This window comes from Urocitellus parryii, chromosome 3, assembly GCF_045843805.1.
Source record: "Urocitellus parryii isolate mUroPar1 chromosome 3, mUroPar1.hap1, whole genome shotgun sequence".
Taxonomy (NCBI): domain Eukaryota; kingdom Metazoa; phylum Chordata; class Mammalia; order Rodentia; family Sciuridae; genus Urocitellus; species Urocitellus parryii.
In genome coordinates this window covers 188,208,877-188,223,266 of record NC_135533.1, presented here as the reverse complement: position 1 = coordinate 188,223,266, position 14,390 = coordinate 188,208,877, and the positions used below count along the sequence as shown (strand labels likewise).

The 14,390-nt window shown below is 37.4% G+C and overlaps 1 protein-coding gene across 2 annotated transcripts in view; it reads left to right on the top strand.

Moving 5' to 3' along the window:
* The window catches only part of Gadl1 (glutamate decarboxylase like 1), a 163,316-nt gene that overhangs the window by 88,973 nt on the left and 59,953 nt on the right, over positions 1-14,390 (top strand). For both annotated transcript variants that reach the window (XM_026406172.2, XM_026406180.2), the window contains exons 12-13: positions 2,479-2,678; positions 12,989-13,040. In XM_026406172.2, the coding sequence (XP_026261957.2) occupies positions 2,479-2,678; positions 12,989-13,040 (252 nt within the window). The remainder of the gene's footprint in view (positions 1-2,478; positions 2,679-12,988; positions 13,041-14,390) is intronic.

Sequence of the window (14,390 nt, the reverse complement as noted above, 5' to 3'; positions counted from 1 at the left end):
TTTATGAAACATTCCTGAGGCAGGAGGATTTTTCTGTGCAGTGAAATTAACTGTGTCACTACTGCGGGACAATTGCTCATTCTTCTATGTTTTCTTGGCTCTTTTCTTTCTTATCTGCCTCTGAGGATGCAGTTTGTCCTCTGATAATGGTTGGGACTTTCCTTCATCTCAGTCACTAATATAAGCCCCTGAAGCTTCCCAGAGACATGATCAAAGTTCATTTCTGTGGGGATTTTTAAAAAGTCTTTCATGTTTGATAAAAGCCAATTTCGAATCATGGTGCAAGTATGAGTGTGTGTATAATGGCGTTGTGAATGTGTGTGCATGTTTTGCACTTAAAATAAATGCATTATACTATAACATTATACTATATAGCAGATAGTATGGAAACAATAACCAAATTTTTTGACCATTTAGGTAGGGAGGGACAGTGGTGGCAAAATAAAAGTGAACATTTAAGAGTAGGGTTTTTTTTATACTTTTGTGTTTACATCTGAGCAATTTACTCTTCCCCCGTGTTCACCAAGAATATGGATCAGAGCCAGCCTCACATCTAACTAGTATTCCTTTGATTATTATTTTATACTTGTTTATTGTGAATAGTGAGTGAGATTTTGGACTTCCTGATCATATTTGGTATATAATGGTTTACCATTATGTAAAATCATGCTTTTTGGTAATGGAACATACTTAGATGGAGATTAGTGTCCACACAAGACAATGCTTCTATTAAAAGGGCAGATTTGTCTTTTATTTGGAATTTGATGCCTTAAAATTTTCTTTTCACTCTCTCAAGTGCAAGCTGATCAGTCAAATGGAACATACTTAATATAGTCTCTGATTAGAAAGGAGCTTTACTAGGATCTCTGTGTCTATGGAGGAGTCTTGTTGTAGCTTCTGGGACAGACCTGGCAGGTTTACATTGTTAAAGTTTGGAAGATACACTGAATGAGAAACACGAGTATCTGGACTTTTTCTGTTCATACCCCATGTAAAGCGTGGCTTTGGGGAGGGGCATCATGTCCTTGTGTATAATGAGGGCACGCTGTGTCCAGCAAAGCATTAAGCTCCATGAAAATGGAAATGGGTCAGAATGACCCCTGTGCTCAAGAACTTGCTGGGACACACAAGGAAAATGTTGTGACTACTACTCATTAAATGGGAACAGCATGGCAGCAAATGCAGCTAAGTATGAGTCTGACGGAATGGACCAGAAGCTTGTCTTGTCAAGAAAAACTTGACAAGACCCGCTGAAACGGTAGACCTAGATAAAGATGGAAGGCTATATTTAGTGATGGTCATCTTCAGAATTTATAAATGTACTGATTGCATGTATTCTTTTGAATGTGTCAAATCTTATAATAAAATAGAGTCAAGCTCAAGCAAATGATGTGAGCAAAGGTACAGATGGCACAAAATTCCGTGTTTAAGGACATTGAGAAGATTGACTACGCTGGAAGTGGAGAGGGTTCCAGTAAATGTGTTGCAGGCATGAAGGAGCTTAGGAGGGTGTGAGGGATATGGATGACAGGTCAGGAAATCTGGGGTTTTGTAGATGCCTGATGACACCGAGGGCAACGTGGTTTGAACTCTAATAATTTGGGGTCAAGGTGAAGACCATAAAATGGTGATAAACAGGAAATTGTTACTGGCTTCTTAGTGAAAAGTAATCAATTAGTAAATGTGAAGGGAGTTTGGTTGTAAAGAAGACCAATGTGAAACAAAACAAACGTGAAAGACCCCTGGGGGTGGCAGTTGATGCTCTGTTACTGTCAGGACTTGCAGGTCATGTTGAGCTCTTCCAAAACTCCTTCCTTAGGTTTCCATCCCTGGATTATTGTCATGTCTGGCCTTTCATTGTGGATATGAGTTGAAAAGAATAGGGTTTAAAAACCTAGCTTTTTGCTTATGCAATCATATAACATCATATACAATAGGTCAGATATTTTGTCCTCATTTTGGAACTTTGAGTGAGTTCCAGATGATTCATCTTGAGAAACTGGCCACCTTGATGTTCACAGAGATGATGAAGGCATGGTCTCCTCACTTCTCCTGTTCATCAGTGAAACTGTGGAGCTGAACCTAGAATGGTCAACTCTGAGGGTTGTTTTTTGTTTGTTTGTTTGTTTTTTAACTCAGTGAATCAAAATTCTCAAAATCAGAGCATACCAAGAGTGTCCAGGGACTGGACATCTTCTACTACTTTGGGTACCAGTAGTAGAATAACTTGTAGGTTTTGTTTCTGTGTGTTTTCAAAATTCAAGTAGTACACGTATGAAGACATGAATGTTGTGAATATACTTTGTATACAACCAGAGATATGAAAGATTGTGCTCTATATGTGTAATATGAATTGTAATGCATTCTGCTGTCATATATAACAAATTAGAATAAAAATTTTTTAAAAATTATTAAAAATCCAAGTATATTTTAAAAATAAACAGCCTCTTCATCTTTTCTTATTTTTTTTTTCCAAAGGACCTTCTTAAGAAATGCTACTCTGCCAAGGCATCCTATCTCTTCCAGCAGGATAAATTCTATGATGTCAGCTATGACACAGGAGACAAGTCCATCCAATGTAGCAGGAGACCAGATGCATTCAAGTTCTGGATGACCTGGAAGGCCCTGGGCACATTAGGCCTTGAAGAAAGAGTTAATCGTGCTCTTGCTTTATCTAGGTGAGTGTGTGTCTCTCTGTGACTCTGTGTGTGTGTCTGTCTGGCTGTCTGTCTGTCCATGTGTCTCTATAATAGAAAGACCAAATGAAGTAACATTTGTAACTCTGGCAAGATCTCTACATGTTCTTTTATTTGTGAATTTCTCCTTTCATGCAATAAACATTTTTCTTAACACCTACTATATGTTAGGAATTGTGAGCAGAGCAGTCTTATCAACTGCCTTCCAAGATCCTAGCCCACTGAGAGATGCTTTCAAATGAGAAGCAGATAAAATACAAGTGACTCTCCTTTTTGGTAAAAGAGGTACATGGGTCTCCAAGAGAAGCCAGGAAGGTACCCTAGTGAGTTCTCAAGGGACATTGGCTGAGGCTTCTTAGAGGAAGACATTTAAATGGGGCCTGATGAGGAAGAGTGAAGAATGATCCAGGCAGAGGGAGCACCAGCCCAAATCTCTGGGTATGAGGAAATTCGGAAATCGAGTGTAGCTTTAAGGACTCACAAAGCGGGTACACGAGAATATGGGGACAGTGTGAAGGCATAAAGAAAAAAATAACTGCAGAAGCACCATGTTTGCTTGCCTTTTAGTATCATGAAAAATAAAGCTTTTGTCATGACTTTCAAGGACATTAGAAAAGCTCTTGAGATACAGGTGCCAGACACTTGCCATCTGAGCAAGACTGACCTGCTAAACTTAGATCAGTGGGTGCAAAACAACAGACCACAGCTGAATTTAGATTTAAATGTGTTCTGTTGAACATTCACTGCATAGGGTTGACCTTCATGGTGTTAAAAAGTATTTAGTCATTTAAAAATACTTTAAAATAAATTTCTCCCAAATCTGGACTTTGGGCTTCTATCAAAAGGTTGGACTCTTAATCCTACATTGTTTCAGTAATGAACATGATGAGGCCTTAACCTATGGAGAACAATAGTCCTCACATTGCCTACTGATTTTTTTTTTTAAATCCAACCTATTTACTATAGTATAGCAGTACAAAGTGGATTCAAAACTTAGCATTGACTATGTGACTTGAGCATGTTTCTTTATCTCTGTGGTCCTCAGTTTTATCTCAGTAAAATAGTAACAATAAGAGCAAATATTTATTATTGCAGAGATTAATTATGTAAAACATAATTATGCAAATCACTTGGAACGATGCCTGGCATATGCTGCATGCTATATAAGTTGTGGCTATTCTTACCTGCTTGGCCACTGATTTGCCCTGAAAACTCCCTATTCACTCGCAAAATCCTGAAGAATCTCCTTAGATATTTATAAATTTCCTCTTCTAATTCTGGGAATGAAATGAGTATTTTGTGCAGCAAATTCTGAAACCTAGTATCTTAAACAGGAATTATTCATTCTTTGGGATCTGCAGGTTAGCTGGAGTGGCTCCACTTTATACTGTAGTGACTGCAGTATTGAGGTCTACTCTCTACACTTTTACCCTCTACATTTCTTTCATCTTCCTTGGACCAATAGGCATGCTGAGACATCTTTTTGTTATAGCCATAACAAGCCCAAGATGGCAAGCCCATACATGCAAGCTCACTTTAAACTTCTGAATGCATTATATCTACCAGCATTTCATTGGCCAAAGCAAATCATCTGGCCAAGACCAACTTTCAGAGGTAATAGGTAGCCTCTGCCTTTTGGCAGGAAGAACTGCAAATTCTGTGGAAAAGGACCTGGATATTAAGGCTGGTAAAGAGATGACTTTGGCACTTTCAAAAGACTTTTATAAGTTGATATGATATGTTACATTGCATTATTTATTAGGACTCTTTTTTTGTGGTAAAAGAAAACCTCTCAAGCTATTATAAGCAAAGAAAAGTAAATTATCACCTGAAGTGATTTATAAGGTTAGCTTAATGATGGCTTAGACTAGGGGTTTAAAGAATATCACCTGGCCTGAATCTTTCTATATCTTTCAGCCCTGCTTTCCTTCATGTTGGGTTTATTTCCATGTAGGAAGGTGGCTGTCAGGAGTCAGATATATATTCTTCCAGGTTCAAGGTCAGAAGGAGAGTATGCTCCTCTTCCAAAAATCTTAAGAATAATTTATTTGTGAGTGAGGGAAATGTCCATCTTGGAGTCATTCACTGTTCTCAGGGAAATATGATGCATGCATTGGTCATTACTGTCTTTGCTTAGTACCAGGAGAGTATCAAATACTTCTATAAGGGATGTACTGAAACTGGGTGAAGAATGTGCTTTCAGTAGAGGTAGGGTTAAAGTGTTTCTATTAAAATTAGGGAGATAACTACCCAGTTGTGAAAAAAAGCAAGTCTACTATAAATATTCATAGATGCCCATTAAATTAAAAGTCCAGGAAGCTCTGTTTCCTGCTTTGTATTTTCTTGTGGCATTTAAATGTGTTAGAATCTCTGCATTATTTTGTCAAAGCTGCTAAGTAAGTCAATGACAGGTGTCTTGAAATAAGGCTAGGTATAAATATTTGATGGTCGTATTTATTATGAAGTTAACATTCATCTCAGGGTAGAATTTATAGTCTGAGGATACTTTCTAATTTTTTTTCAGAGAAATATCACAGGAGGATAAATGTTAACATTTCAATTCAATTCAACAAACACTTATTGTTTGTAAATGTTTGTCAAGTTGAATTGAATTGAATTAACATTTCAGTGAGCATCATTGCAGACTCTGTAACCTATATTTAAATATTTGAAAAAGAGTCCCTCCTTTTTCCTGCTGCTACTCATAATAGTTATTTTTTTTTTTTGCCTTAACTTTCCATACTGTTGATATCCAACAGTGTATTCCTGGGGTCTGTAAAGGTCACCCTGTTTTCCCACCCCTCAATGCTAAGGAAAAGGACAGTCTTTGTAGGCATGTCTCTTGGGAATTAATGTATAACTACAAACTTAAAGTTTCTTTAAAGTTTCTTTAGATCATATTAAACTAGCAATAGAAAGATTTTATTTTTATGTCTTCTTTTCAAATTTACTGATTGCTTTATGGTCCTACTTTTTAGGAATATGAGAATATCTTCTCAATTCCTGGATCTATTCTGTTTGCTTGAGCTTATATGCAGTGCTGTGCTGCTAAAAGAAAAAAAAAATGTTTGTAGTGTCTGCCAATTTCCATGGTGTAAACATTTTTTAATATTTATTTTTTAGTTTTAGGCAGACACAATATCTTTATTTTACATTTATGTGGTGCTGAGGATCGAACCCAGTGCCCCCTGCATGCTAGGTGAGCACTCTACTGCTAAGCCATAACCTCAGCCCCCCTGGTGTAAATATTTTAATCATGGTAAACTGAAAGCTACTCACAGCTGTGGTTTGTATAACTCCGGATTATTTAGCAACTGGCTCTCACCTGCCACAGTAAACTAACTCTCTCCCTCTGTCCTGGGAAAGCAAGAGCAGATATTTTAGTTCTGGAATACTGCTGATTATGTGAGCTGCAGAGTTTGAACCACTGAAGGATTAGAGTTAAAATAATTTTGTCCTCAAGTCTACTGACCAGTGGGAATTTGCTTCAGAGTTTAACAAATAAAAACAATTCCCATCCATGGTCAAAAAACTCTACCTGGCATAATTTCTAAGACTAACTCTGATTTATTTCCAAAAAGTATAAAATTCTTCCATAGATAACAGTCTGGCACAGTAAGTCCAGCTCGAAATCTGTATATTGACTTTAAGATTTAAAGACCAGGGTTGGTGATGTGGCTCAAGCGGTAGCACGCTCGCCTGGCATGCGTGCGGCCCGGGTTTGATCCTCAGCACCACCTACAAAGAAAGATGTTGTGTCTGCCTCTCTCTCTCTCTCTCTCTCTCTCTCTCTCTCTCTCTCTCTCTCTCTCTCTCTCTCTCTCTCTCTCTTTAAAAAAAAAAAAAAAGATTTAAAGACCAGATTTTGATAGAGGATGATCCCTGCCCTGACCATGGGAGGTGGTACACACTTGTAATCCCAGTGACTCTGGAGGCTGAGGCAAGAAAACCTGAAATTTGAGGCCAACCTGGACAATTTAGTGAAACCCTCTCTCAAAAAAAATAAAAATAAAAATAACCAGGATGTAACTTTGTGGAAAAGGGCCTCTGGGTTGGGATTGTGGCTCAGCAGTAGAGTGCTTGCCTGGCACATGCAAGGCCCTTGGTTTGATCCTCAGCACCACATAAAAATAAATGAGTAAGGGTATTGTCTACAACTAAAATTTTTTTTAAAGTTTTTTTTTTTTTTTAAGTTGTAACATTTAATTAAAAAGAAAGAAAGAAAAGGGCCTCTGGGGTTAAATCCCCAATACCAAATAAATAAATAAATCAGAGTGAACACTGCTGTCCTAACCAGATAGCTTTCTCCCTCTTCTCTGGTAAAGCAAGGATTTTAGGAGGACATTGATTCTGAAGTTATGGGTTGTCAGAAATCCAGCAAGAAGGAAAAAAAATGAGTGCCTAAAATATATCTCAGGATTTTCCCAATTTCCATTTGACCCTGTCATTCCAATTGAGGAGAAAATATTTCTCTCATGAAATATTAATTATTAAAATGCTTTACCCAGCCAGGTGCGGTGGTGGCACACACCTGTAATCCCAGCATCTCAGGAGGCTGAGGACAGAGGATCATGAGTTCAAAGCCAGCTTCAGCATTAGCGAGGCACTTAGCAACTCAGTGAGAATCTGTCTCTAAATTAAATACAAAATAGGGCTGGGGATGTGGCTCAGTGGTCCAGTGCCCCTGAGTTCAATCCCCAGTACCTTCTCCCCACCAAAGAAAAGCTTTTTTCATTTTGTTATTGGAATATCAATAATACTGGGAGCCTAAAACAACGTGATTATTAAGCATAATTGAAACCGAGAGGGCTAGGGTTTAAAACCATCTTTTTTGTTTTTTAAGCACAAAGCAGGCGATCATGCATTCCTGTTTTTTGCCCAAAAGAGTTGTCGGTGTTTTGCAATGGGGCAGGGGGTAGGGGTAGTTACCTCTTACCTGCTTACCACCTAACTACCCACCTCTCCATCCTGATTGCACCTTTGTTGTGGCAATCGGGTTAAATGGATTCTCACTAAAGGGTGATTTTTAAAGCAGGCTCAGAAGAATCATGTGTGTGAGTCTTTTCAACAACAACACATGGCTCAGAAACTCCCCTTCTGCTACTTTATTTGGTCTCTAGCGTGTCATTGATCTAGTCCCTTGACATACAATCTCTGCAATCTCTCAGGTGGAATTTATTTCATAGACTTGCATGAGTGCTGAGGGATGTATCGTTATCAGTCTGAAAAAGGTGAGCAGTTACACAATGGGGCTTTTGTGCTAGTCGATTTCTCTGGGCAATGGGAGGGATAGAGTCTAGAAGGGACAATGTTTTCATTCTTTTCTTTAAATTGGTTACTTTTAAAAAAAATCACAGTAGGATAGAGTATGTGGGTGTCTTTGATGAATCAGAGGAAGCTATGAGATAGGATATATGCAGAGCATACTGAAAGCAGATGGAAAAATCTCAAGAGTCCTGGGAGGCTTGGTGCAGCCATCAGAAGAAATTTCAACGGAGAAAATGAGATGGGGAGAGAAACTTACTGTGTCCAGGGTGGTCCAAGGGGACTCTATAGTGGCTGGCGAATTAAGAAAGGGACTAGAAAGGCTATTTCCAGAAAGAGAAGCACAGCTTGCAAAACAGACAAGTGAAATCCAAAAAATTTAAATGAACTCATGTAGCAACTTGGAGAATTGAGAGACTCTAATGTTGAGAACACATTTGTAAGGAAAGGAAAGAGAACCACTTTGGAGCCAGATTATCATTAATGTATGCTTCAGAATCAAGTCAGAATATTCATATAAGATTTACCCCAATAGGACTTCGGAAAAACTTGTGCTGATGTGTATTTTTTCTTCCCTCTTTTTTGTGTCAGGCTCAGTGGGAGGGAGAATGAGGAATTTGGACTTCACTCCCTGGCTTGCCTTGGATAGAAGTAGTTTCTGATTTCTGCATTATGTCCCCAAAACTGAATGTACATCTTTTTATGGCTTCTGCCATGTAAGAATAGTTTTTTTAAAAAAATGTATCTTATTTTTAGGATGTTTCCATAGATTGAAAAAAGAAGTTGTGAGGAATAAGTCATCCCTATGAATATAGACAGAGGTGACCCAAAATTTATTTGGATTCCTTCCTAACAACTCATTTCATTTAAGCATTTATTTAGAAGAGGATAAGATTCCTTATAGAAGAAGTACTTCTCTCTTTTTTTTTACAATGAACTTTTTAAAATTTATTAGTTCCCATCAGTCTTACACGACAGTAGAAAGCTCTTTGATTCATTGTACACAAATGGAGCAGAATTTTTCATGTCTCTGTGCATGAAATAGAGTCACATCATTTGTGCAATCAACAATGAACTGTTTTGTTAGTTCATTTTAGTTATTCATAATGTTGGAGTTCATTTTGACATAATTATACAAGCATTGGATATAATTTGCTTTAATTCAGTCCTCAGGATTACCCCCTCCCTCTTTTTCTCCCTTCTCCTGTTTCCTTTTCCTCCACTCTACTGATCTTTATTCTATTTATTTATAGCTTTTTTTTTCAACTAGTATTTTGGAACTATGCTCTGTGGAATAATAGGCTTCCAGAAGATTTTAATAGATGATCCTTCAAAAAATAATTCCATGATCAAACATGAGCAGGAAATGTTAACTAGTGTTTATTCTTCTCTTAAAAATTCAAGTGCTCACAAGAGCAATAAGAGGCCTGTAGTAGACATTTTTGCTGTCACCAGTAAACAGACACCCAACAACCAGGCTCTCTTCTTACTTGCCATTAGAACCATGTTTTATTTAGATAATAGTGTTCCATCTGGGAGCATTGGTTTAACCCAACCCACACATGTGGCTGGGTGTATGACTCAATCAGTAAGATGCAGGAAGCATTCTGTGAACACTTGGGGAAAATGTTCTCACCTAAATAGAGAGGTGCATGTAAGAAAAGAAAGCGCTTTGTCTCTAATCCCCTCTGTTCCTTCTGAGGACCCTTGTGCAAGAACGTGCTAGTTGTAGTTGTGGTGGTCATCCTGTGAACATGAGAGGAGACCCTACTGACCTCTCAGCATGGTGGGCTGAATGATAGAAAATATCTGGTTCCTGGTGATCCTCTCAAGCCAGCCAAGCAGCTCGATAAGTGGCCTGCTGAATGAAGCCAGGCATACTTCTAATCATGGACAGAAGCAGTCTGTTAGGACCGGCAGTGCTCAGGCTTATTTGACAGTGGGACCTCTTTTATGTGGTGCTATTAACATGGTTACCATGAAGCATAATTTGGAAATTCTCGTGTTACACTTTTGTTATCAATAAAACAGCAGGTTTCCCTCTTCCCCAGATCACTTCTAGTCTCAACTCAGCTGGAGAGTAACATGAGGTTTTATAGACTTTAAAAATGATTGCAGTGGGAACCTTGACCCCAACAGAAGGCTCAGGTCTACTTGGTCAGCAAAAATCAGAGTTTTAACTGGAAAAAATCAGTTCTGTTTTGGAACACTTTCTCCCAGGAGCAGCATTCACCAGTTGGATAGAAATATTTTAAGTGGAGACAACCGATAGTGGGTATAAGTTTCACATAGTCACAATCTACTAGGGAAGGATGTCCCTGATTTGGTCCTGCATCTCCAGAGGAACTGAGGCAGGCTCAGGCAGGGTAAGAAGTTGAGAGGTTACAAGTCGATTTGCTGCATCTTAGCCCTTTCTAACCTAGTCATTGCCATGGTTTCTAGAGAGTCAAAACATTACTCAGAGCCTCTGGATGCTGAGGTCAGTTGGGTCTCCTCAGGATGAAATCACAGCGTGAGGTTGGAGTAAATGGATTGCTTGCACTTTTGTGCCTGAGAAGGTGAACAAAGGGGTGTTGCACAAAGATTTCTTTGCACAGGTAGAGATTGTAGTTGTCTGCTTTGTGGTGTGCTTTATAGTTTTCTTTCAAGTTCCTTTTTAAAAAATTACACAAGTAACTACATCTATGAATCTTAATATAACCCCAAAAGTAAGCAAACTTGAAGGATGTAAGGTATATTCTTCCATATTTTACTCTATGCTCAGATATGCATGTGGATAAATAACTTATTGTTCCTTTTTTAAAATTTATTTAAAAATGGAATCAAGGGGCTGGGCTTGTAGCTCAGTGGTAGAGCACTCACCTTGCATGTGGAAGGCACTGGATTCGATCCTTAGCACTACATAAAAATAAAATATCAGCATTGTGTCTGTCTACAACTAAAAAAATCTTTTAAAAATGGAATCAAATTATCCACAATTCTTGGTACCTCACTTTTATCTATTACTAACACATTCCCAACATCCCTGTGGTTTAACCGAAGGAGATAGAATGCATTCCTCCTAATAGCTGCTTTGTATTATGCTGGGTCACGATAGTATATTTTAATCTACCATCCCAATTTCTGGATATTAATCTTGTTTCTGGTTGTTTTTGTGTCATACACACACACACACACATATACACCCCACCCCACCCCCCCACACACAGGGAACTTTATATACAACATATATGCATATGTATATTTATCTTTCTGCATATCATATCTATCTCTTTGATTATCCTTAATATTAATCTTTTTCCTAGTATACTAGATCCAAAGTGGTTTGCTTGATCAGAGATAGGAGGATCATTAACTTTAAAAGGTTTATAACAGTTTTCTATCAGATGCTCAATGGTACTAGACGTAACTGCTCTTTAAAATTTGTTTCCAGTATTAGGTGGGGAATATGGATTAATATTCTTTTTATATTTTATCTTTTTAAATTAACAATGACCTCAAGCCTTATTTCTGATGTTTGTTTATTAACTACTGGGATTACTTTTTCTATAAGTTAGGAAGTTTTTCTAAAGGTTCCAAAACCTTATAGATTCATAATGCCTCCTAAAAAAAATATTTGGGAACAGGGGTATGTATTTAGAGACTCAATGCTTTGTGAGTCTGTGTGTGTGGGGGGGGGGGGTGTCACTTTATTGCTCAGAATAAAGAATCGACATTACTAGTTAATATTTATAGGATATTTATAAAATTTTGTACATTTCAAAGACAAGACCTACATGTAGACATCAATATTGAACCTTATTTGTGAAGCCATGTAAATAAGTTTGGGGAAAAAAGGAACAGCCTGTTGTAGCCTAAGGCATTCTATATACACATTCTAGAATGGCATTTAGTAAATAATGTGATAATAAATACCCCCTTTTTCTATAGCTTTTTGACTTTACAACATTCTGTGTATGGATTTATTCAATTTTTTACAATGATACTTTCAACTTGGGAAGATTGGTTTTAGTCCAGTTTTATAGCTTAGGGAGTTGGGGCCCAAGAAGAACATTTTGTGTGTGTGTTCTTCAGTAATTAATTGGTGATACATAATTTAGTGACATAGTCATGGTACCATAATTCCCTGAGAAGACCACAGTTTTCCACATCAGTCCTTATTTATTGTTGGGTTTGATGTTTTCCTCTTTCTTTGTTTCTGCTTTTGGTATTATATTCAAGATGACAATAAATCTCTTGAAAATACATCTCTTTCAGCACTTTTGACCATTAATTTACCTTTTACCCCAAAATTTGAGACACTGGGTCAGAAATTGTGAACTTTTTAAGACTTCTGATCAAATTACTAGTTTTCAAGGCCAAACATTTCAGGTTTATTTTTTATATAGACAAAAAAACAGGCTTGGGAAGAAGAGTCGATGTTATTTTACTCTATATTCCTAATGTCATTTTAGTCTTTTCCCAGTCATATTCCATACCTCATGTACCTGGTCCTTTGCTTCTAGTTGATAACTCTCTTTGTATTTGAGATGACATCAAAGATATTCTGCCAATGTCTAGAGTCCATTTATTTCTTAACATGATACTAATTATCTTGGGAGATGATGTTGATCTTAAATTAACTTACAAGTAAGGATTCTGTACCCAAAACATTTTCTTCCAAGCAAGAGAGGTAATTTAAGTGTCTATGCTAACCCACTCCCTTCTGTAATACTGATGTGAAAACCACATAGAGAAATATACCCAATCTCCTTTATTTGCCTTTCACACTGCAGTTAAAAGCTGATGTTAACATGTTTGATAGACCTCATCTCATTAAAAAGTGAATCTCTCCATGGAGACCCAGAGGACTGCAGTGGGCTCAGGAATTATCTGTTCAAATTCGTATCTGTGCCTGTACCTGTACTCTTAGCTCTATCTTCTTATGTGAAAGCCCTGTCTCTGCATCAGAAATAACAGACTTGTCAACCATGTTCATGGCATTTTCAGATTGTAATTATAAATATTATTGTAACTTCTAATTTTAGGTACCTAGTAGAAGAAATCAAGAAAAGAGAAGGCTTCAAGTTACTGATGGAAGTAAGTAATGGTGGAATTGTGCTCAGAGTGTGTCAGTCAACAGTGATAAAGGTGGTAATTTTCTAATCTATTATATTTCATTGGTTTTTGTGTTGCAGACTTAAAAACAAGTCATTAGCTTAATTCATAGAGTCCATTATGTTAATTTACTCTATTAGTGAGCATTTTTCCTTTGTTGGATTCACAGGGAATACATTTGCCTTTAAGTATTGAAAATTAAAATGCTCAATAATAATTACCAGGGATAATAGTGAATAAATTATGACCTCTATCTTGATATATAAATTGCATAATGAGTGTAGTGCAAATATTCAACTGTGCCTGCATGTGAAAAATCAATTATCAGAACGCACAATAATGCATACATTTTTCTCTTTCTATAAAATAATGAGAGCGTATTAGCTTTGAAGCATTGGGAAAATAAGTCATTTTGTTGTTGATGTCGTTGAATTGTTTGCTACACATAAGAAGTAAGGTGGTTACAAAGCTAGAGGAATTCTTTCTAAGATATGAGAATATTGTTTAATTCTGATTTAAAAGAAAGTGTGAGGTTTTCTTAGATCTTGTTATAGCCTATACCTTATTGCATTTTTTTAACCTAATATAAAAGTACCGAGTGGTTGCAGTCTAGGAACTTGTGCTGTATATAAGAAATCTAGTGAATTTTTGGTGAGCATTTGTTTGGCAAGATATATTGAACAATGACTATTTGCTGGGCACAAGTCTGGGCATGCTGGAGATGGGGACAGAGCATGTTCCTGCCCTGATAGTGCTGACATTCAAATGGAAATTGAAAGGCACTGAACAAGCGAATAGATACTTGGAAAATGTCAGGTAGTGAGAACTCATAAGAAAGTACACCGATTCAGGAGAGATAATCTAGTATATAGATAAATGTTATCAGTATGGCAAGTTCTATAATGGAAATGATTAAGATAAAATTCTGAAATGAGGGAGTGGGGGGACTGGTTTGGCTTGGATGGTTGGATCAGGGCCATTTAAGCTCATCTTTGAGCTAAGACCTGGATGATAATAAATGAGTGCAGATGTTTTAGGGAAAAGCATTCTAGGAAGAAGAGAATTTTATGTGTTGGTGCCCTGGAAAGAAGGTGTCTTCAACAAAGAGAAGTGAAGCACATGATGCGGTTGGAAAGGTGGGCAGAAAGGAAATCAGGTGGGTCAGGCTGATCAAGGTGAGACCTTCAGTTCTTATTCCAAGTACAGTTACTGGAGATGTTTCAAGAAGGGTGTAGTCTATTCCAATTTGAAAATCTCGTGCTGGATGTCATGAAGAGAGAGGAATGTGATGGGGTGGAGTGAAGGGAGGACAAGAAGAGAATAAACTAGACA